Here is a 25,708-nt window from a genome sequence, read left to right on the forward strand (position 1 = left end):
TGTTGTTCTTTAAAAGCTTCCCAGTCCTCCGTTTTCCCACTTATCTTTGCTATGTTATACTTTTTCTCTTTTAACTTTATATGTTTCTTAACTTCCCTCGTCAGCCACGGCCGCCCATGTCTCCTCCTGGGATCTTTCTTCCTTTTAGGAATGAACTGATCCTGCAACTTCTGCATTATACACAGAAATATCCACCCTTGTTCCTCCACGGCCATCCCTGCTAAGGTATTGCACCATTGAACTTTGGCCAGCTCTGCCCTCATAGCTCCATAGTTCCCTTTATTCAACAGAAGTACTGTCACTTCTGACTGTACCCTCTCCCTCCCTCTCAAATTGCAGATTGAAGTTTAATGTATTATGGTCACTACTTCCCAATGGCTCCTTCATTCGAGGTCCCTGACCAATTCTGGTTCGTTACACAATAAATGGAAGAAGTTATGATGGTTTTCCTTGAAGAAAAGACTGATGAAATTTGTTTATTTTTAAATCATGAGAAGGCTGGACAGAGTAGATAAGGAGAAACTGGACCCACTTATGAAAGAACCGTGAACAGGAGGACAAGAATTGAAGTAAATAGTAAAATAAGCAAAAGCAACCTGGAGAAAGACATTTCAGGCAGCAAACGGTAAAGGCTGGAAATGCATTCCCAGAGGGTATGTGGAGGCAGATTCAATCGAGGCTTGCAGAAGGGAATGAGATCATTCACTTTCAAACAACAATGTGCAGGGTTCTAGGGAGAAGGTGTGAGAATGACAGTAAGAGAATGGCATTTCCAGCCTTTACCATTTTCTGTGTGAAAAAGTATCTCCAGGTTGCTTTTGCTTCCTTTACTAATTACTTCAATTCTGTGTCCTCCTGCTCAAGGTTCTTTCATGAGTAGGTACAGTTTCTCCTTATCTACTCTGTCCAGAGCTCTCATGAGTTTAAATACCTTGTTTGCAGAATTGGTGCAGACACAATGAGCTGAATGACCACTTCCTATGCTGTAACAATTTTGTGATTCTGTGAAATTAGCTTCCATTATTTTCTACATTATAATAGAGATTGCACTTCAAAAATAAATATTCTTTATGAATGTGTTCCTTTTCATTTTGTGACCAGAATGTTATACTTGAGGTGGTCTTGTAATATTATCCAGTTTGTTCACAATTCCTCCCACTTAATATTTTACTGTTTTGTCCATGTAGTTCAACATAAAGCTGTAGTTGAACTGTATATATTGAACTGTAGTTAGATCAATATCAATTTCATATTTGAAAAACAGATGTAGATGTAAAGGCATATGTATGTCTGTGTTTAAATACTCTGAATCCAAACCTTAATTTGAGGAATTGTGCTGTTATAGTTACTGGCCACCCCCTCTCCAAGCTCTGCCAGATGCCTCCTTTGGGTCTGTGTGCAACTCTTTTTCCATGTCTCTTTCCACCTTTACTGTCTCTAAGCAACAGTATTTTAGATTTCCAATTAAATAAGTCAGAAGACTTTTTTTAAAATTGTTATTTACAATGTTGCTTGATGTCATTGCAACCACAAAACTGAGGCAACTAAAGTGAACATACTTGCTTCAGTTCTATTGATTGGATCTATGATAGTAATGCTCTGTGTATCTATAAACTAATTGTATGTGTGAGAAAATCTATGCAGTGTGCACTCAATCACTTTTTTATTATATTAATCCACATGTAATAAATTATGTACAGTTCGAGGTCAGGACCAAAAGTAGGAGAAACAAAATTTTTTCTTCAAAAAACATTTTTTGGCCACTGTCATGAATACATTGAACATGTCAATTAGTCTATGTTCAGCTATTACATTGTGCTCCCCTCACCTTTTCTCAGTCCCACCCTCAGACTCAGCACCGCCTTCTTGACCTGCAATCTTCTTCCCGACCTCTCCGCCCCCACCCCCTCTCCGGCCTATCATCCTCACCTTAACCTCCTTCCACCTATCGTATTCCCAACACCCCTCCCCCAAGTCCCTCCTCCCTATCTTTTATTTTAGCCTGCTTGGCACACTCTCCTCATTCCTGAAGAAGGGCTTATGCCCGAAATGTCGATTCTCCTGTTCCTTTGATGCTGCCTGACCTGCTGCGCTTTTCCAGCAACACATTTTTAAGCTTACAAGTGTTTGTCTACTCCATGCCTGCCAGCACCTCCATTTTAAGATTCTCAACTTTGCTTTCAAAATCTACTACGTCCTTGTCTCATCTTATCACTATATTATCCTCCAAGAACTCTATACTTCTATAATTTTGGTAAACTACCCAACCTAGTTTTCTTCCCTTCACCAATGCATTAGTTGAGTCAGTCCTAAGTTCCAGAATTACCTCCCTAAACTTCATTGTCTCGCTACCACACTCCTGTTCCTCACTCTTCAAAGCCTTTGTCCAAGCTTTGGGCTACATGATCTAAAATCTCCTTATGTGGCTAAGTGCTAAATCTTGTTTGATAACTCTTCTGTAAAGCATATTGGGATATTTTACCATGTTAAAGGCACTGTGTAAATCAAGTTGTTTTTAATTATGTAAAATTATACAGGTCATTCTGTTATAATGCACATTTTGTCAATGCAAATTGGCTATAATGCGATTTGTGAATTGTGGATGTTGTTTGAATAATGCAAACTTTCTTCTGAATGGGTATAGCAATTTTTTATTAGTGAACTTCTACGGTATGATTTTCTATAGCGGTTTTCCATCGTGCCAAGTTGCATAGGAACACAACTGTTGCGTAATAGCAGAACAACCTGTACGTAAAATGTAATATTGAGTTCATTTGTTGTGTCTTCATCTTTCCCAAAGTCTCATCACTGACTAGGCAAGATCTGATCACTTCGTTGCTTGCTATCTCCTAATTTTTTTCAACCACTTTTTTTGTGCATGGTTCACTGGAGAAATCTCTCCTTCAAATCACTGATATATAAGCAAGGAAGAAAAGTAGGTGACTCAACCCTTTGAACTTGCTCCACCACTCAATAAGATTGTGGCTGATTGTAACCTCAATTCTACATTCCTGCATGTACCAATAAGCTTTCATTCCCTTTGTAATCAATGTACCTCTAAACAAAAAAAAACCAAAGAACTGCAGATGCTGGAAATCAGAAACAAAAATTGCTGGAAAAACTCAGCAGATTTGGCAGCATCTGTGGAGCATAAGCAGAGTTCATGTTTCGGGTCCAGTGACCCTTTTTCAGATTCTGAAGCATTAATTTTAACTCTTTCTTAAGTGCTTAGCTATGGTGGGACTGCACTTCGAGGAACTTCCTCGAGAACAGGAGTCCATGCTGAGGCCACATCATGTACCACCCAAAGACCACCATGTTGGGTCGAGAGACTGTCCCGCTGACCACTGAGAGATCACCACGGTGGGCAGAGAGTCCGCCGCGCTGGGCAGAGAGTCCATTGTGCCAGGACGGGAGGTCACCCCTCCTGCCTCGCCAGGCCGGGAGGCCATCACATCATGTCTGCGCTGAGTCCAGAGGCTGGGAATCCGGATCAGGGGAAGAAAGAACAGACAAGATTGTAAAAAAGGATGTAAATGCATTAGAAGTAGTTCAGAGAGGGCTTGTTTGAACGGTATCTGAGATTGTCTCTAACGGTCATTCTCCTCAAATAATTCATAGTTTGTAGAACACTTTTAAATATATTGTCACATAAATGTGAATCTTTAAGAAATAAGATATCAATTTTAAAATATGCAGTTGACGCAATGTTTATTACAATTGTATCCACTACACTTTCCCCATAGAGTAGCTCCTGAACTCCAGCAGCTTTAATCTAGAGACTTCACATAAACTTGCAAGGAATTCATGATTTCAGTTTTCCTGTTCCCGGTTTATTGAGTTTTCCTCTGTGCCCCCTTACAGCCCCATTTCCCATTTACAGAATACCCCACCCCCTTCATTCTGCTTTGCAGCCCCTCACTCCTATTACTGCTTACTCCATTTTCCAACTCTTCAGTCCCCATACTAGTCCTTGTCCCACTTTTTCTTGTCCCCTCTTTCTTGCTTCCCTCTTTCTCACCCCTTTGTAGTCACTCTTCATGCACCTTTCCAGCAACATTCACTTTCTGTCCCCCTTTGCAGTTCCTTTCTCCACTTTACAACCTAATTATCCCACAATCCCCAGCCTCCCTGCCTGGGTACAGGTTTTGCTTCCCATCTCCATTCTGGTCTTCCTACAGGGCCCCATTTCCTATTCCACTCCCAATTCCTCCAGCCTTACTGACTACTATCCCTCACCTCGCTCCTCCAATCATAGACTCTCCCACATTTGCTGCTGGCATAAACCTGTCAAAGACAATCAATGGGAGAGAACTAGCCTGTGGCTATAGGAGTGGATTCTCATTATTTTCTTCCATTCTATTATTCTTTCTCTGGTCATCCCTGTGGAGAGCTTTTCCATCGTGATTTGAGGATTTTGAATTTAGATCCACCTGCTGCCCAAAGCACAACTCCCCTTTCCCCACCCCCACCCCCACCCCCGACTTGTTTTGAATATGGATTAGAGTGGTGCTGGAAAAGCACAGCTGGTCAGGCAGCATCAGAGGAGCAGGAAAATCAACATATTAGGCAAAAGCCCTTCATCAGGACTTTTGCCCAAAATGTTGATTTTCCTGCTTCTTGGATGCTGCCTGACTGGCTGTGCTTTTCCAGCACCACTCTAATCTTGACTCTGATTTTCAGCATCTGCAGTCCTCACTTTTGCCTTATTTTGAATATGGCTTCCTATCCACTCTGTCTAGGCATCCCAATATGTAGCCCTCAATTAAATTGCCCGAGTATAATAGTAAACTCGCATGGTGGCACAGTGGTTAGCACTGTTGCCTCACAGCGTCAGAGACCGGGGTTCAATTCCCGCCTCAGGCGACTGACTGTGTGGAGTTTGCACGTTCTCCCCGTGTCTGTGTGGGTTTCCTCCGGGTGCTCTGGTTTCCTCCCACAGTCCAAAGATGTGCAGGTCAGGTGAATTGGCCATGCTAAATTGTCCGTAGTGTTAGGTAAGGGGTAAATGTAGGGGTATGGGTGGGTTGCACTTTGGCGGGTCAGTGTGGACTTGTTGGGCCGAAGGGCCTGTTTCCACACTGTAATGTAATATAATCTAATCTAAACTCCCATCAGCTTGATTATCAGTTCAACATATATGGCTTCCTTCATTGCTGCTCACAAATGGGATTATTTCTTTAACCAATATTGGAATGTAAACACCCCCTTCACCTAACCCCCACTTGACTGAAAATCTTGCAACAGAAAGATTGAGCTGCCAATCCTATCGCTGTTCAGGCTATGTTTCAGAAATCGCTATGATAGCGTGTTTCTAAGTGGCTACCTGTGCCTTCAGTTCAATTTTTTCACTATGCCCTTTGTACTGAGTTACGTACCTGTAATCTCTCAATGACTAATTGGAGTTGTATTTTCATTTGGAACTGACTTTTCCTCCTTAACAGGATTGTCTGTTGAAAGTTTCATAGCCTTAGGCATGAAATTAGTATTCTCTGAGAGACACAGAAGGCTTATTTGCTTTAGCTGTAGTTTTGTACATCACACTATCCTTGGCAGTGTGTATAGAATCGTAGTGTGACAGCAAACAGCGCATGCTTCCAGCCCACATATAGAACTTTTAAAGCTTAATATAGGAGCACATGGGAGGATGATTTCTTGCATTGGTGGCAACTTACTAAATTACCTTGTGTATGAATTTTCCCATTAATACTCTAATTTGAAGATTGTGACATTAAGAAGAACTTGACATAATCTTGGAACGTTCTGTTGAGTAGCATTTATATTGATAATTTTTTGTATACCTTTATGCCTATCTTCGCTTTTTGGAGCAGCACCAACAAAGCACTGGTGATGTGACGGACCATTACATAACCAATTCATTTCCACCTATCTGCATAATGCTGACATTTGTTCTTGTTATTGACGGCCAATTGTAAGTCAAACTACACGGTTTAAGCTAGGTGGTATCAACCCATATCTATAGAACTGTATTTCTAGCTCCATCCTTTTCTGGGGTGGCTCTGAAATGATAGTCCAACTGTCCCTCCATTTCAGCTGGGAGCCTCGTTCCAGTTGTGGTATCTTAGGATTAAAATACAAACTTGAGAATGTTATGTTAAGGGTTAAGAAATCCTAGTTAAAGGAACTACTGCAGAAGTTAGTTTTCTTCGCTTTTTCTTTCATGTTGAATATATATTCCTCTTGGCCCACAGAATCTTCTCGTCCACACTGCTGGCTCCATCTGCACATCTGAGCATGTGTAATGTCTGCCCTAGCATAACATTTCTGGCTGGTCTCCACTGTCAGAGCTGCCAGAATTCCCACCCCCTCAACTGGGTTGCTGTCTGTGATTCTTATAGCACTGCTCACTGCTCTAATGTCAATGAGGTTTGACTCTCAAAGTAACTGGCCTCATGCCAATTATATTGATTGAATGATGCAGTTACATTGTTTAGGTCCTCTGGGATTAGGCTGAGCCAATATTCTGGTCACGTATGACATGATATACCATTGAAATTGTGATAAGAATAAAAGAACATTGATCAGTACTAGGCAATGCAGCCCCTTGAGCCTGCTCTGCCATTTAATATACACGTAGATGATCTCCAGTTGGCCTCAACTCCGCTTTCCTGCCCAGTCCCATAACCTTTTAAGCCATTGCTAATGAAAAATCTGTCTATCTCCTCCTCAAATTTATCCATTGTCACAGTAACCACTCTTTGGGATTGTGACTTCCACAAATTCACAACCCTTTGAAAGAAGTAATTCCTCCTAACCTTTGTTTTAAGTCTGCTACTGCTTAACCTAAAACTGTGACCTCTGTTCTAGATTCCCCGCAGGGGTAAACATCATCTGTACGTCTACTTTGTCAATCCCCTTTAGCATCTTATAAACCTCAATTAGGTTTCCTGTCATTCTCCTAAACTCTAGTGGGTTTAGCCTAACCTGCTCAATCTCGCCTCATAAGACAAGCCTTTCATTTCTGGAATTAATCTTCTCTGAATTGCCTCTAATGCAATTACACCTTATCTCAAGTGAGGGAACTAAAGCTATACTTTAGATAAGGTGTCACCAATGCCTTGTATGGTTGCAACAACACTTTCTTACTTTTATATTACAATGCTGTAGCAATAATTGCCAAAATTTCACTTCCCTTCTTTATTACTTGCTGTACCTGCTTGCCAGTATTCTACAATCTATGCACAAGGGTAGCCAGATCCATCTGAATTGAAGCATTTTGAAGTTTCTCTCCATTTAGATAATGAGTTGCCTCTCTAGTCTGCTGGCAAAAACAGATAACCAATAATTTTTCCATATTAAACCTTGTTAAATTTTGGTCCATTTATCTAATCTTTGTGGAGGTCAGGAACCAGGATAAGGATAAGGGGTAAATCTTTTAGGCCTAAGATGAGGAGAAATCTCTTCATCCAATGAGAGGTGAGCCCGTGGAATTCAAAACCACAGAAAGAGGGTGAGGCAAAACATTGTGTTTTCAAGAAGAAAATGATAGAGCTATTATAAAACAAAAAACTTTGAATGCTGGAAATCTGAAACAAAAACAGAAATTGCTGGAGAAACCCAGAAGATCTGGCAGCATTTGTGGATAGGAAGCAGAGTTAATGTTTCGAGTCCAGTGACCCTTCTTCAGGACTTGGAGTAGGTCCAGCTTTTGTAGCTAATAGGATCAAGAGATATGGGGGAGGGTCTATGGTCTGGCTTGATCATATTGAAATGGTGGAGCAGGCTCAAGGGGTCTTAGTAAGAGGTGACCTTCATTCTAAAGACCAAAATGTGGAGTCAGGTTGGGCAGAGATTAAAAAATAGCAGAGGTAAGAAGTCACTGGTTCTCAGGTCCCCTAACAACAATCGCATTATAAAACAAAAAATATAATAAATAATTGGATCTTGCATAGAAGATATGGCAATATTTATGGGTGATTTAAATGCACATTTACTTTGGACAAGTAAGATTGGTATATTGGAAGATAAGTTAATAGAGAGTTTTCAGGATAATTTCTTACTGCATGTACTTCAGAGCCAGTTGGAGATCAGGCTATTCTTGACCTTGCAATGAGAGAGGATGAATTAATGACCTCTTAGTAAAGGAGCCTCTAGATAGCAGCATTCATAACATGATTGAATTTCATATGCAGTTTAAGAAAGAGAAGCATGGGTCTAAGACTAACATTTTAAAATTGAATACACGCCATTGGAGGAATATGAAGATTGAGTTGGCCAAAATGAACTGGGCAATGGGGTAGGTCCATACAGATACAGAGGCAGGTGTTATGTACTACACAACAAAGATACATTCCAGCAAGAAGAAAAACTCGAGAAATAAAATGCAACACAAGTGGCTAACTGAGGTAATTACAGACAGTATTACATTGAAAGAAAAAGTGCGGAATTCTGTGGGGATTGCTGATAAGGTCAGAATAATGGACAGGATTGAAAAACCAGCAAAGTATGATTAAAAGAAGGGAGAAATTAGAGTATAACAGAAAGCTAGCTAGAAATATAAAAACAGATCTCCCAAAGGCTATGTCTTTTCATTTTACTGTTCTATAAATTGTGGACTAAGATTAGAAAAGAACTATGTTAAAACTATTGGATTTATAAAGATTGCTGAATGGTTTGAAAACAAGTAACTTAATATTCATTGTGAAGATTATATTAGATTACTTACAGGGTGGAAACAGGCCCTTCGGCCCAACAAGTCCACACTGACCCGCCGAAGCGCAACCCACCCATTCTGACCTTACCCCTACCCCTATATTTACCCCTTTAACCTAACACTATGGGCAATTTAGCGTGGCCAATTCACCTGACCCTGCACATCTTTGGACTGTGGGAGGAAACCGGAGCACCCGGAGGAAACCCACGCAGACACGGGGAGAACGTGCAAACTCCACACAGTCAGTTGCCTGAGTCGGGAATTGAACCCGGGTCTCTGGCGCTGTGAGGCAGCAGTGCTAACCACTGTGCCACCGTGCCGCCCACTTTGAAGCAAAACCCACCCATACTCCTACATCTACCCCTTACCTAAGGCTACGGGCAATTTAGCATCGCCAATTCACCTGTCCTGCACATCTTTGTGACTGTGGGAGGAAACCGGAGCATTCGTAGGAAACCCACGCAGACAATATGCAAACTCCACACAGTCAGTCGCCTGAGGCGGGAATTGAACCCGGGTCTCTGGCGCTGTGAGGCAGCAGTGCTAACGACTGTGCCACCGTGCCGCCTGACGAAGATTGTTTATATAGCTGCAATTGAAAATGGGATTGAACCAAAGGGTTGTGTACAAATAAAGCTTTGGTTCGCAACAATTGGTAGATTGATTTGTGGCTTAAAGATCAGTTACCAATGACGAAGTTCTCTTTTCTGCCAACAACTATGATTGGCCCTCAGTTAGCTGAACAAGAGAAGCCTAAAGACCTTCACCAGCTTAGGAGTTCTCTCTCTCTGTTCCATGCAGTAAAGGTCACTTTAAACCTGAAAAAAAAGCAGTCTATTTTTCCTTCAACAATTGCTGAAAGTAGGGACTTTTACTAATAAACTAGATAACTTTTATAAGTGAACCAGCACCCTGTGCCCCTTGATAAAAATGCAAGTATCCAGAACAGCACAAAACTCATACAGATCATCTCAGCAACCCTTGTGAACAAGAACCACTGACTGCTTTCCCAATTTTTCCCTCTGTCCAGTTTTTTACTTCACCAACTGGTTTCAGTGTGAGTTAACAGTCCCGACTGTGCTTAGAGGGAATGTGAAAATGAAACCTTTACTTTGGGTGGCACGTGGCACAGTGGTTAGCACTGCTGCCTCACAGTGCCAGAGACCTGGGTTCAATTCCCACCTCAGGCGACTGTCTGTGTGGAGTTTGCATATTCTCCCCGTGTCTGTGTGCGTTTCCTCCCACAGTCCAAAAATGTGCAGGTTAGGTGAATTGGCCATGCTAAATTGCCCGTAGTGTTAGATGAAGGGGTAAATGTAGGGGAATGGGTCTGGGTGGGTTGCGCTTCGGTGGGTCGGTGTGGACGTGTTGGGCCGAAGGGCCTGTTTCCACACTGTAAGTAATCTAATGGTAAGTCAAGTGGAGTGTTATGTTGTAAAATGGGATTGCTGTTATATCACTGGGAACTGGAGTGAAGATTATAAAGAAGTCCTTTTTTAAATTCACAGGTACATGCTGAGTTAATTTGCAATTATTTTCCATAGATTTGTGAAGACCTTAAAGTGCAAAATCTTGCTTAAACATTTTGCAGCTGACTGTCTGCTGAAACTAATTAAAGCTTCCCTTAGCTGCTGTTCTTAAATAATTGTCGTTGAAAATTGAGGCAAAATGCAAGTGAAATTGATCACATCCAATTCACATCTGGGAGGGAATATTGTCGGTCGGTTTATAGTAAATATCCGTGTAGATTTGGTCACCCGAGATACCGACCGACTCCCACAGTTACCTAGACTACACCTCCTCCCACCCTGCCCCCTGTAAAAACGCCATCCCATATTCTCAATTCCTTTGTCTCTGCCGCATCTGCTCCCAGGAGTACCAGTTCCAATGCCGATTAATCCAGATGGCCTCCTTCTTAAAAGACCGCAATTGCGCTCCCCCAGACGTGCTCTCCACCGCACCTCCTCCACTTCCCGCTCCTCTGTCCTTGAGCTACCCCCCCCCCAATTGCCACCAGGGCAGAACCCCACTGGTCCTCACCTACCATCCCACCAACCTCCATATACATCATACCATCCGTCGTCATTTCCGCCACCTCCATACGGACCCCACCACCAGGGATATATTTCGCTGGTCACAGGCCTCAGTCTTAAAAGCAACCCTCCAGCACCATCCTCCGTCTTCTACCTTCAAGCCAGTTCTGCATTCAAATGATTAGCTATCCCTGTATTCCATGAGATCTAACTTTGCTAACCAATCTCCCATGGGGAACGTGGTCGAATGCCTTACTGAAGTCCATATCGATCACGTCCATCACTCTGCCCTGATTAAATCTCTTTCAAAAACTTTTCTTCTTCAATAACTGAACTAAGTTCATGAGACATGATTTGCCATTCACAAAGCCATGCTGATGATCCCTAACCATCCCTTGTCTTTCCAATACATGTACATCTCTATGACTCTATGGACTGCATAACCTTCTGGTTGGACCAGTTTTGGAATATTAGGAGCAGTTTTGGGCAAGAGTGTGCTGGTATTGGAGGTAACCATAAGAGCCCCTCCTCCAAGTCCCTCCTCCCTACCTTTTATCTTAGCCTGCTGGACAAACTTTCCTCATTCCTGAAGAAGGGCTTATGCCCGAAACGTCGATTCTCCTGTTCCTTGGATGCTGCCTGACCTGCTGCGCTTTTCCAGCAACACATTTTCAGCTTGCATCTTAATTAATTGACTTTGTATTTCCCAGCTCAGATAATATTCATAAGCTCCTGAAGTTAACCAAGTCAATGTACAGTTTAATGCCTCTGCTAATAATTAGAGGAAACACAGAAATACCCATTAAATTATTTTGAATGGAGATTTTGACCTTATTAAAACTAAATGGTTTCCAATTATATCAAAAACATTTGGGTTTGTGACATAGTATAAGGACATTCAACCTGCTGTGTCTGTGTCAGCTGAAAAGAGCTGCAGCAAGTATAATTCAATGTGATGAGGATTTCTACCTCTACCAGACTTTCCGGCAGTAAGCTTAAGACTCCCATCATACACTTGTTGAAACATTTTCTCTTCAATTTCCCCCTTTGCCGACTAAGTCTACACCCTTTAGTTATTGACTGAGGGAAAGGCTAGTGTTTATAAATTATGAATTTGCTTATAACAATGTATTAATCTTTTTCAATATTCTTCAACAGGTGTTATAGGTGATGGTCTTTTTGATCAAAGGAGGAATCATGTACTTGCCACCAGTGGAACTGTACAAGTATCTGATAATACTTATACAGATATCATTGGAAACAGTTCAGGAATGCCAAAACAAATAGATTTGGGGACACCATCTCCTTTTGCAGTATCAAATATTTCAACTACTGGTGGCCTGAATAATGAAGACAAGTTGACTGATTTGAATAAGGAACAGTTGAACACCACAGTGATGCAGGAGGACAGATTGCAGTCAACACAGAGCATATCCCCCAGTTTGGATGACATCAGTGCAGGATCATTCTTGCGTGTGGAAGATACAAGCTCAGTCACTCAGAGGACAGATGGAATATTTTATTCTAATGAAGCACCTACAAATGTCTCACCATTCAAGACTTCTTTCCCCAGCCTCAGCTCCACGAGTATTGCGACAAATAATGACACAACACATGAAGCTGCATATTTTGACACCAGTGTTGGTAAGAATTCATTTTGCTTGTAGTCAATTGCCTGGATTTTGCTCAGTGATCGATGAATAAGGCCAGCCATTCATTATGATTATATTCACTTACAAATTTCAATGGGATTTTGCACTCAAAGTTGTGATAAATAGAAATCCAAAACTGCAAAGACATCTCTACTGGGCACTATGTGACCAGGGCAAATAGGTTAAGGAGATGCTCATCAGATTGAAGAATCCTCACCAAGATGTAAAGAGCCCCAAGTTAATCCCAATGACAGCCCAGTGCAAACTCCCAGGCACTTGTTTTACATTGTTCCTGATATTCCTTTTCATTTCAGTCAATGGAATTAGACACCAGGCTGTTTTCCCTGGAGCGTCAGAAGCTAAGTGGTGACTTTATAGAGGTTTATAAAATCATGAGGGGCATGGATAGAGTTAATAGACAAAGTCTTTTCTCTGGGGTGGAGGAGTCCAGGACTAGAGGGCATAGGTTTAGGGTGAGAGGGAGAAAGATATGAAAGAGACCTAAGGTGCAATTTGTTCATGCAAAGTGTGGTGCACATGTGAAATGGGCTGCCAGAGGAGGCTAGTACAATTGCAACATTAAAAAGGCATCTAGATGCGTATATGAAAAGAAAGGGTTTGGAGGGATATGGGCTGGGTGCTGGCAGGTGGGACAAGAATGTTTTTGCTGTGAATCATTTTTGCATGCCCACATTTATAAAAAGAGCATGCTTTCTGATTTTTAGATACCCTGGTATTACATTAATCCTATTCGCATCACTTACTCTAGTAATTCCAAGTTAATCAGTTCACATCCACAATGCATATCTCAACATTTTAAATGCATGCATTATATGTAGTGTTATTCATCTTATCTCCGAACCAGATATTACATTTCCTCACAAGGATTCTAATGTTAATGTTATGTGAAGTCTTAACTTGTAATAAGAATAAGGTTGAAATAACTCCATGAAGGCCTGTATCCCATCACCAAGTCATCCTTTATATTACTTATGCACAGTACATGATACTGACCCAGCTCGCACAGGTTTGACTCCGAGAGTGAGCAGAACCCCTGACACGTTTTTTTTTCTCTTTTTTTCTTTTTTTTACTTTTTTTTGATTGCAACAATCGCCTTTGTGGAGGATTCATGCCAGAACTGGTCGAAGTGATATTCCCCAGTTTTGACCACATACAATACCATTCCTGTTTCCTTGTTAAGAATAACTCTTGGAATCCCCGGAGAGCCATCATCAAAATTCCTTACATGGACTGTATCTTCCCCTAGTAATTTTTCAGACCTAGGCAAAATGTCAGCTCTGTTGTGCTCCATAGAGACAGAGCCCCTTTTTTATGGCTTTCGTCTTCTCTTCAATGGTGTATAATCTGTCCTTGCTGTGGTACATTAGCTTGTTTACACAGAACACAAACATCTCCCTCTTTAGCTGGATGTCGGCCTCAGACAAATGCCTTAAGATCTCCTCCAAACTCTGCACACATTCCTTTACAGTAGATCCTGAGATTAACATTATCCAGACAGATTGCCACTATGGGTACCACTTGGAGGATGTTCTCCATTATCCTTTGAAAAGTGGCACAGGCTGAAGATTGCCCCAAAGTTCAAGAGTGTGAACTCATACAGTCATTTGTCAGTATAGATAGTAATGTACTTCTTGGATGACCTCTCAAGCTTCAGTTGGAGGTAGGTGTGACTCAAGTAATTTAGAAAATATGTGACCCTCAACCAGCTTTTCATATCAGTCTTCCATGTGTAGGTAGGTTATCTGTCTAAATAGGAAACTCTGCTGGCTATCAACTCATATTTCCCCCAGGGATGGACAGAATTGTCAGGTTTTACTACTGTGTGTGGCCATTCAGCAAATTGTACTGGGCATATGCCAATTCAGACTCTACTTTGGCACATAGGGAGTGGGGACTGGCCATGCCTTGAAGTGTTTAGGACAGGCCTCTGGGTCCAAATAAATATTGACCCTGGTGCCTTTTATCTTCTCGATACCTTTTTGGAAAACTTTGGGATGCTTCCCAATGACTTCATATAGATCACTAGTACCCATTTTAAAGATCAGTTGCCTATCAGGTGGAGTTTCTGGCCTATCCCAAAAGTATCACCTGCATTCCCCACAGAATTAGTCTGGGCCTCTGGATTATTAGTCCAGTGACATTACCTCTAGGCCCCCATTTTCTCTCTTACTCTTTCTTTCTTTCTTTCTTTCTTTCTTTCTTTCTTTCTTTCTTTCTTTCTTTCTTTCTCTCCAGCCACCCCATCCTAGTCCACATTTTATCTTATACCCAGAAGTGCTCTTCACCCACCTGAACATTTTTTTCTCCATCATCCAATTATCATTATATTCTGGGTCTGCTTTATCATTTTTATCAACCTGTTCAGAAATATTACAATATATCACTGGAGCAAGAGGGGCATGAACCCAGTTCTCAGAGGTTGGGACACTACCATTGCTTCATAAAAGGCCTGATCCGGGTCTGCTGTATTCTTTTATAATCAACGTGTTCAGAATTGTTAAACACACTTCTGGAGCTGATTGGACTTAAACGTGGATATCCTGGTTTGATGGTAGGGACACTACCACTGCAACGCAACAGCCCCTGGGTCTGCCTTATATTTTTTATATCAAAAGTACTCTTACTCCCAACTGAACCTTTTCCCTATCACAAAATCATTGTGACATTTTTGATTTTATTTTTAACTGTGACCAACCACAGGTAAATCACCAGTGTAGTCAATTTGATATTACAGGTAAAACCCATTACGGGCAATACAAGCCATCAAAGGTGAGGGAGAGATAGGGAGAGTGGGAAAGGGCTGAGTCAAAATGGAGTTGGAGAGAGAGAGAGAGAAAGTACCCCTGCAGTGAGGGGTCTGCTTTAAGATTCAGGTAGTGAGGTCCAGCTAGGCTGGCCGTTGCTTGTCACCAAGGGAGCTCATACTCAATGAGCTTCACAGGGAGATTAATTAATAATTCATGATCAGCTTTGTAGGGGTTATTACAATTCCTCAATATCTATTTGAAGAAGTAATTAAATTCACTAACGCCAATGGATATATTTGAGTTTAATTTTCAAAAAGTATTTAACAAAATATCAGTTTTGTTTTTGGGAGCATGTATGTTATTGTCATGACATAGTGAAATGGAAGGGGAAAAAGGTGGTTAGTTTTAATTGATCAATTAGCTTGAAAAGGGACAGCTCGAGCACTGGGCTGTAGATCTGTAAGACTGCATTCAAGAGAAGAAAGTTGTTGTCAATGAAAAGCTTATGTCTTAGTTTCTGATGCATTACTTGACCATTTAACAATTTGAAAACTGGAAGACTTATGCAATGAGTTACAGATTAGCTAACTGGATTGAAGGCAGAAGGTGCTGATCAATGTCAAAAGTTAGATCGGAAATGGAGTGACTCATGTTATGAAGGTGAAGGTGTGTACTTTACTTTTAAGAGAGAGTGAAAGCTTGCACTGAGAGCTTGCAGGCACCTGTCATGTGACTAACTAGCAGTCTGAGTGTACTGGAAAATTGAAATATGTAACATTTGACTGTGAAACAAATACCTGAGTTTTGGTTGCTGTTTTTACAACAATTTGAATTGAACCATTCAGTTTAAATTATACCCCAGAATACTAAACACCAATCAATTTTGAATTTATTGTCTTGCCAACATCGAACCAATGAGATGATCCATTGCTGGAGGTATAAAGTAGCAGATGTTTTGACAGCTAGACAGAGTGAAACCAGCTACCATTGCCAGAGTAACTGCTAGCAACACCCTCTCCATCAAAGGCACCTTTTTCATATGAAACATCTTTGCAGCAAAAGACCGAAGATCACCCAGGGGGATCTCCAGCCAGAGGAAGACAGATGCTGACAATGACAGCTGCTATGTAGTTTTGAAATTATATTGATGTAATTTTAATTGTTATTTTTAATTGGAAACGTATATTGTTGGAGGCAGATAACAGGCATTTAAGAGAAAAGAGGCTTAGAGTTGTGAACAGTTGTTGTTTAATGTTCACTTTTAGAGTTAAAGAATAAATTGATATTTTTTTCTTTAAATAATGGAATTTGAGAGTTCTCTGCTCATACTTGAACAGATTATGAGGCAAGGTGAGCTTTTCTGGATGTTTTGTTTAATTAACAGAAGGATTTACCGCTGCGTCGTAATAGTTTGGGGGCTTGGGGCCATGATTTGGACAGACTTAGACAGATGCAGTCTGAGATTTGGACAGATTTGAATAGATTTGGGGTTCAAAAAATCCCAGCAGATTTAAACACATGCCTATTAGTGTCCTAGATCTTTAAATAAAACATAGGCGAGACAATTTGTTTAATTTCCGTTACTTGTCGTTAGTTAAGTTAGAAGTGAGAGAAATGGCTCTTAAGATTGCTAAAGAGGTTCTTGGGTTTGAAGATGATTCTCAAACTTCCCAAGAAAGTTTAGAAAGATAGAGAAAGGCCATACTTTTAGAATTAGCAAAGAGGTTAGAATTGGGTCTAACCAGGGACAAAAGTAAAGCTGAAATTGAAAAAGAAGTTAGTTAAGCACTTGGGTGCATCAGAGAAACAGACAAGTGCAGTAGAGTTAGAAAAAGCTTAAATTAAAATTGAGGAAAATAGAGTTAGAAGATAAAGGGAAAGAAGTTTCTTAGCTGAGCAAAAAGAGAGCGAAGAAAGGGAGCGAGAAAAGAAAGAGAAAAGGAGAGAGAATTCGAACTTCAGAAGTTGAGACTTAGTCAAGAAAGTCAAGTTAACAGAATGGAGATGAAAAGAGAAGGTAATATATATCCAAATATGTTAAAACATTGCCACATTTTGACGAGAAAGATGTTGAAGCCTTCTTTATTTCTTTTGTAAAATTGGCTAGGCAGATGGAACGGCCAGAGAACGTGTGGGTAATATTAGTTCAGACTAAGCTAATAGGCAGAGCTAGTGAGATATTTGCCGCACCGTCAGATGAGGGGTCAAGAGATTATGAATTTGTCAAACAGGCAATTTTTAGTGCTTATGAATTGGTACCAGAAGTGTATAGACAGCAGTTCAGAAACACGAAGAAGGAACCCAATCAGACTTAAGTTGAGTTCGAAAGAATTAAACATAGTAATTTTGATAGATGGGTGGGGGTCTCAAAAATAGTTAAGATCAATGAGGCTGTAAGAAAGATTATTCTGCTGGAGGAGTTTAAAAACTCACTTCCAGAGATGATAAGAATTCATGTGGATGAACAGGAAGTGAGAAGAGCAGCAGAGATGGCACAAGAATGTGCACTGGTGCATAAGGCAAACATTAGCTTCCAGCAAGAATTTCATCATGTGAGGGATAGAAATTGGGAGAAGGGGAGATCTTACACTACAAAACAAAGAGTAGAGCACACTGATAAAAGTTTACCACAAGGAAGTCCAAGAGGGTGAAAAGGAGGTGAAAGGCCTCAGGTGTTTTCACTGTAATGGAGTGGGGCACAGAAAATTACAGTGCCGGTGGTTTCAGAAGGGCACTGGGAAAAGGTGTGGTAAAAGAGACTAAGCCAGTGGCATTAGTGAAAGTAGTAAAAGAAACCCCAAGAAAAGCCAAAGAGCAGCAGGAGAATGCACAGCCTAGGCAGGAACTCGGTATGGAGTTAGTACCTGATCTCTATAAAGAATGTACCTCCATGGGTAAAGTTTACTCAGACAGAAAAGAGAAGGAAAAGAAGCTATAACTATGAGAAATACAGGATCTAATCAGTTGCTAATAGTAAGAGATGTACATATTTGTGCTCTTCCTGACCTGTTACCCGAGAGAGTGGTAATTTGTGAGATAAATGGACAGAAATTTAGCACCCCTATGTAAGATCAGGTTGAAATGCCAACTCAAGACTGGGGACGTAACAGTGGGAGTGATTGACGGAATGTCAGTTCCATGAATGCAATTTGTTCTTGGGAACGATTTAAAAGGATCTATGGTGGGAGTGGCACCCCTCCTTTTGGAGAAGCCAAAAGAAGACCAGGAAACTGAGGAGTTAAAAGAAAAATATTCTGATATTTTCCTAGTATCAAAATCCCACCATCATAAGTCACAGCACAAGGCAAAAACTGAAGAAAAAGATGAAGGGTTGAGTTTCAGTTAGCGGACACTCTGTTTGATGTAATGGTGCAGGAAAAACCTGAACAGGCAGTGGGTTAAGCAGAGGTGTTTAGTCCTGAAAGGCTAATTGACTTATAACAGAAAGACAAGACAATAAAAAATGCATATGTTGATGCATACGCAGAAAAGGAGTCCAAGAATATTCCTGAAGGTTATTATGTTAAAGATAGAATCCAAGGATGAACATGGAACCACAGCAGAGGAGTGCAGAGGAGATGGGCCAAAGTGCACCAGATTGTGTTGTCGGTAGCATACAGACAGGAGGTGTTACAGGTAGCAAGTACCTCATCCTTGTGTATACCAGGCCAATAGAAATGCTTTTGTACCTTAGCCTGAGTCTTCCTTACACCTAGGTGATCTCCTACTCAGGCTAAGGTACAAAAGCATTTCTATTGGCCTGGAATACATAAAGATGTGGTTAACCTTTACTGTACATGTTATACATGCCAAGTGGTAGGTAAGCCACAGGTGGTAATAAAACCAGCACCTTTATTGCCAATTCCTGCATTTGAAGAACCTTTCACGTGGGTTATAATTGACTGTATAGGTCCACTCCCTAAAACTATAAGTGGGAACCAGTATTTGCTAACTATAATGTATGTGTCTACCAGATTTCTGGACGCAATTCCATTATGGAATAATAAGGCAAAAAGAGTGGTAGAGGAGTTAGTAGCTTTCTTCACACAGTATGGGCTACCCAGAGAGATTCAATCAGACCAAGGGTCCAATTTTACTACTATACTGTTTAAGGAGGCTATGGATAGCTTCGGCATACAACACTTTAAATCAAGTGCATAGCAACCTGAATCTCAGGGATCTTTGGAAAGGTAGCATCAGACCCTGAAGACCACATTAAGAGCATACCGTCAGGATTACCCAAATGATTAGGATAAAGGTATCCCATTCATATTGTTTGCTATTAGAGATGCCCTAAATGACTCTACTCAGTCACTCCCTTCGAGTTAATGTTTGAATATGAAGTAAGAGGGGCTTTGAAACTAATTAAAGAAAAATTGACAGGACCAAAGTCAGAGATCTCACACTTAGATTATGTATCAGAGGTGAGGGAGAGATTAAATCGAGTGGGTGAGTTAGCTAAACAGCACCCAAAGAGAGCACAGCATAGAATGAAGCTGGTGGCAATTAAAAGCTCTGAAATTCCAAGGTTTTCCTGTGAGGGCGATGTATTAGTCTTGTTACCAGTGGTAGGAGAGCCATTAAAAGCCAGGTTTAGTGGTCCCTGAGAAAAAGTTGAGTCGGATAAACTATATGGTAAAGATGCCAGAAAGGAAAAAAAACTGTTGGGTATGTCATGTGAATATGTTGAAAACTTATTATAATAGAGAAGGAACTGGAGAAACACGTGTTAGTTACTGCCCTGCAGAATGAGGAATCAAATCCAGATGTTGTGGAGTTTTACGTGTCTCAAAATGCATTAAACAATGAGAAAGCCCTTGAGGAGTGGGATAGGTTAATGAACTAGCTGTCACAGGAACAAAGAACCCAATTGAAAGGTTTGTTGCAGCAGTATGAAGACCTATGTAGGGATAGGATAGGGAGGTCTAACGCTATTGTGCATGAGGTAGAAGTAGGGAATGCTGTTCCGATAAAATAGCACCCCTACAGGCTTAATCCTTTCAAAGCCACACAGATGCAATGCTCAGTGAAGATATCATCAAACTCAGTCTGAGCAAGTGGAGTTCACCAATCGTGTTAGTTCCCAAACCTGACCGGAATCAACAATTTTGTGTCCACGATTGGAAGGTCAACGCTGTGACAAAATTCGGACTTCTATCCAATATCAAGATTGGAGGATTGTATAGAGAAAGTTGGACAAGTCAGTTACATCACAAAGTTGGACTTACTGTGTTGTTATTGCCAGGTATCTTTGTTATGGACTAGGCCAGGCCACTCAAAACATTCTTGAGCAGGCAACCCAGACCATAACTTTGCACTTTGTTTCGGTAAGTATACAGTGAAAATTAATTGGAGTAAGTTAGTTAGGTTGACTACTAGATTTTTAAAACAGGCAGAAATTTATTGACAAAATAAAGATCAGAACAAAGAACACCTACAGAACTCAGTCTATCCAAACGAGACTTAATTATGCTGACCCAAATATACACAACAGTCTCAATACGGAAACCCCCTTAAAAAACAGTTTACAAAAAGGAACAGATGCTTCCAGGTTGAAGTTAGAAGGGCAGAAAGACTGAGACTTTCGCAACCTGTTTCCACACAGCTGAACTCCTAACTAGTTCTGGACTGAACTGCTCAGCTCAAGAGCTGGCCACTCCCCTTTCATTATACAGGTCACTTCTAAAACAAGACCACTTTGACCTGAAGTCTCATCTGTTTATGTATTTAAAAAAAGGTCTCTCAATACTCTTTAATCTCTGTACCAAACCAGTCTGATCAGAACCAGGAGAGTTTTATGACCCCTCTGAAAAAAAAATCTAGGACACAGTATCCTTGAGAAAGGAACAGCTTTTAGAAAAGAATTGACCAGCTTTGTGACATCACCGCACTTACAAAAATGAACCATCAGTAACAAAAGATGGCTTCATTTTTAAAACACTTCAAAACAAACTGGTTAGTAGTCTAAAATACACATATACACTGTACTAACTATAAACATGCAAACATGCACAACTACATACAAATTCAGGCCGCTGTACACCCACCACCGAATGCCTCCGTATCTCATTCGAGTCTCGATAACACATCAGCAATCACATTTTTGCGACCTGACACATACACAATTGTCAAAGTGAATGGCTCAAACAAGCTCCATCTAAACAGTTTGACATTTTTGTCCTTAAATTCTTACACCAATGTCAATGGGTTGTGATCAGTGTATACAATTGTCTCTGATGCATTGCTGTAATATAAACATGGAAATGTTGTAATGCCAGCACCAAGCTTAAAGTCTCTTTCTCCACTGTTGAATGTTTCTTCTGATGAATGTTCAACTTCCTGGAAAAATACCTGATGGGTCTTTCTGTTCCCTCATCATCCTCCTGCAGGAGCACCGCACATCACTGGCATCGATAGCCACCTTGAAAGGCTTTGTGTCATCTGTGGTGGCTAATACTGGGGCAGCAGTTAATATAGATTTTAGGCTGTCATATACCATTTGACAGTCTGCTGACCACTGAAACTTCTTGCTCTATTTTAACAATTTAGTGGGTGGAGCAGCCACACTGCAAAAATTCGGCACAAGCATTCAGTAAAATCCACTCAATCCCAGGAAACGTAGTACTGCTTTTTTTTCATCTACAGTGTGGGAAATTCCTGAATTACTTTCGTTGCTGCATCCTGTGGGGCCATTTGTCCATGTCCAATAACATGGCCCAGGAAGGTGACCTGGGTTTCTGGCAAATTCACATACACCTGGGTTTGCCAGAAAGCCTGGCTTCCGAAGTCATAGAGTCATAGAGTCATAGAGATGTACAGCATGGAAACAGGCCTTTCATTCCAACTTGTCTGTGCCGACCAGATATCCCAACCCAATCTCGTCCCACTTGCCAGTATCCGGCCCATATCCCTCCAAACCCTTCCTATTCATATACCCGTCCAAATGCCTTTTAAGTGTTTTAGTTTTACTAGCCATCAGTTCCTCTGGCAGCTCATTCCATACATGTATCACCCTCTGTGAAAAAGTTGCCCCTTACGTCTCTTATATATCTTTCCCCTCTTACCCTAAACTAATGCCCTCTAGTTCTGGACTCCCCCACCCAAGGAAAAAAGACTCTGTCTATTTATCCTATCCATGCCCCTCATAATTTCGTAAACCTCTATAAGGTCACCCCTTAGCCTCCGACGCTCCAGGGAAAACAGCCCCAGCCTGTTCAGATTCTCCTTATAGCTCAAATCCACCAACCCTGGCAACATCCTTGCAAATCTTTTCTGAACCCTTTCAAGTTTCACAACATCTTTCCGATAGGAAGGAGACCAGAATTGCATGCAATATTCCAACAGTGGCCTAACCAATGTCCTGTACAGCCGCAACATGACCTCCCAACTCCTGTACTCAATACTCTGACCAATAAAGGAAAGCATACCAAATGCCTTCTTCACTATTTTATCTATCTGTGATTCCACTTTCAAGGAGCTATGAACCTGCACACCAAGGTCTCTTTGTTCAGCAACACTCCCTGGGACCTTACCATTAAGTGTATAAGTCCTGCTAAGATTTGTTTTCCCAAAATGCAGCACCTTGCATTTATCTAAATTAAACTCCATCTGCCACTCTCAGCCTATTTGCCCGTCTGATCAAGATCCTTTTGTAATGTGAGGTAACTTTCTTCACTATCCACAACACTTCCAATTTTGGTGTCATCTGCAAACTTACTAACTATACCTCTTATGCTCACATCCAAATCATTTATATAAATGATGAAAATTGTGGACCCAGCACTGATCCTTGTGGCACTCCACTGGTAGGAGGAGAAAGTGAGGACTGCAGATGCTGGCGATCAGAGCTGAAATGTGTTGCTGGAAAAGCGCAGCAGGTCAGGCAGCATCCAAGGAGCAGGAGAATCGACGTTTTGGGCATGAGCCCTTCTTCAGGAATGAGGAAAGTGAAAAAACTGCCCCTTAGGTCTCTTTTATATCTTTTCCTCTCTCTCCCTAAATCTATGCCCTCTAGTTCTGGACTCCATGACCCCAGGGAAAGGACTTTGCCTATTTACCCTATCCATGCCCCTCATAATTTTGTAAACCTCTATGATGTCACCCCTCAGCCCTCAATACTCTGACCAATAAAGGAAAGCATGCCAAACACCTTCTTCACTATCCTATCTACCTGCAACTCCTCTTTCAAGGTGCTATGAACCTGCACTCCAAGGTCTCTTTGTTCAGCAACACTCCCTCGGACCTTACCATTAAGTTTAACTTCCCTTGTGCTGTTACTAGTCCAACAAAACTCCCAGGTTTGTCTGGTTTTCCTACATCAGGCTTTCTCCTAGCCCACCAACACTGATTTCACATGGACCACTTTATTACAATGAAAACACTGGGCCTTTTTAACTTCTTTGTCCCCCACAAGAGTTTCTTTTTTACCCTGTGGTAAATTATCCTTATGATCTTCACTGAGATCTATCTTTCACTTTCCGCTTGAGGATTTCTCTTTGCCCCAGTTTCTATCCCTCATGGACTGAAATTGATTTGAAGCCAAACCGTGTTTTATGGACCAGCTCATAATCATCAGCCACTTCAGCTGCTAACGTTGCTGTTTTAACTCTCTGCTCTTCCACATGAGCTCTCACTACTTCAGGTGGTGAATTTTTGAATTCCTCCAAAATAATTATCTCTCTAAGGGCATCATAGGTTTGCTTGACTTTTAAAGCTCTTATCCATCTATCAAATTTATTCTGTTTGATCCTTTCAAACCCAATATAGTTTTGACTTGGGTCCTTCCTTAGATTCCTGAAACATTATCTATAGGCTTCTGATACAAGCTCATATGCACTTAAAATGGCTGCTTTTACCTCCTCATAATCCCCAGATACCTCCTCTAATAGGGATGCGAATACCTCACTAGCCCGACCTACAAGTTTGGTTGGGATCAACAAAATCCACATTGCCACTGGCCACTGAATTTGTTTAGCCACCTTTTCAAATGAGCTGAAAAAGGCTTCCAAATCCTTCTCATCAAATTTAGGCAATGCTTGAACATACTTAAACAGTTTCACACTTGGCTTCTGACTACCAGGGGCTTGCTCCTCCTCACTCTCTTCCTCACTAAGCCTACCCTCCGCCTTTCTCTCCAGCCTTTTAAGCTGACTTTCCTTTTCAAGTGTCAATTTTTGAAGTTCAAAAACTCTCTCTTTTTCTCTCTGTTCTGCTGCTCTCTCTTTTTCCCTCTCTTCTGCTACTGCTCTCTTCTGCTTTTAATCATGTCTCAGACTGTTTCATATCTGGTGCCCTTTTCTTATCTTTTGCCTCTAACTCAAGCCGCTTTATTTGTCATTGAATTCTTGCCATCTCTATAGAATCTGATGGTTTCTCCAGCAATTTTAAATACTGAGTTACTGCTGTAATTACCTCTCCTTTCCTCACAGAAGTAGGGAATTTCAATTCCAGTTTGTCAGCAAATTCACAGAGTTTGGTCTTATTCATCTTTTGCAAAACTTCCAAAGTCACCGCAACCACTTCCAGAAAACTTTTGGCGACTGAAAGAGCCATTACTATCCCAAGCTCTGTCTACCCAACCAAACCAACACCCGAAATAAAGACACTAGCACCTACCACTTACTGTTTAAAATCTTGCAAAGAGCCCCACTCTATTATGGACTAGGCCAGACCACTCAAAACATTCTTGAGCAGGCAGCCTAGACCGTAACGTTGCAATTTGTTTCGATAAGTATACAGTGAAAATTACCTGGAGTAGGATAGCTAGGCTGACTACTACATTTTAAAAGCGGACAGAAATGTATTCACAAAATTACACAATGAAACATAAAGAACAGAATAAAGAACACTTATTTCGTCCAGTCTATCCAAACTAGACTTAATTATGCTGTTCCAGATAGACACAACTGTCCCAAAGAGAAAACCCCCTTAAACACAGTAAAAAAAAAAGGAACAGATGCTTATAGGTTGAAATTCAAAGGGCAGAAAGAGAGAGAGAGTTTTGTAACCTGTTTCCACACATCTGAACTCCTAACTAGTTCTGGACTAAACTGCTCAGCTAGAGAGCTGACCGCTCCCCTTTCATTATACAGGTCACTTCTAAAACGTGACCATTTTGGCCTGAAGTCTCATTTTTTATGTATTAACAAAAAAACCTCTCGTTTCCCTTTAGTCTCTGTACCAAACCAGTCTATTCAGGACCGGGAGAGTCTTATGATCCCCTCTGAAAAAAATCAAGGACACAGTATCCTTGAGAAAGGAACAGCTTTTAGAAAAAAGTGACCAGCTTTGTGACACCTTTATCAGAGAAAGCAAAAGAAGTTTCTGTGTTTGTAACCCCAAATGGGCTATATCAATTCAAAACGATGTCTTTTGGAATGAAGAACACACCAGCCACATTGCAAGGACTCATGAACAGAGTTGTGACTGGGATTACAAACTGTGCAGTTGATCTGGGTTCTGTAGTGATCTTCAAGGGGTCATGGAAAGATCGCATAGTACAGTTGGCAGAGCTCTTTGAGCAATTAAGAGAAGTAAACCTGATAAAAAACTGAACGAAAACAGAATTCGTGAAGGCAGAA

At 41.1% G+C, this 25,708-nt stretch overlaps 1 protein-coding gene across 3 annotated transcripts in view; it reads left to right on the forward strand.

Moving 5' to 3' along the window:
• corin (corin, serine peptidase) overlaps positions 1-25,708 on the forward strand; it is a 241,591-nt gene that overhangs the window by 17,370 nt on the left and 198,513 nt on the right. For all 3 annotated transcript variants that reach the window (XM_043691602.1, XM_043691580.1, XM_043691591.1), the window contains exon 2: positions 11,866-12,351. In XM_043691602.1, coding sequence (XP_043547537.1) covers positions 11,979-12,351 — 373 coding nt within the window. In that variant the 5' untranslated portion in view covers positions 11,866-11,978. The remainder of the gene's footprint in view (positions 1-11,865; positions 12,352-25,708) is intronic.

Source organism: Chiloscyllium plagiosum, chromosome 1 (assembly GCF_004010195.1).
Source record: "Chiloscyllium plagiosum isolate BGI_BamShark_2017 chromosome 1, ASM401019v2, whole genome shotgun sequence".
In the NCBI taxonomy this organism is placed as follows: domain Eukaryota; kingdom Metazoa; phylum Chordata; class Chondrichthyes; order Orectolobiformes; family Hemiscylliidae; genus Chiloscyllium; species Chiloscyllium plagiosum.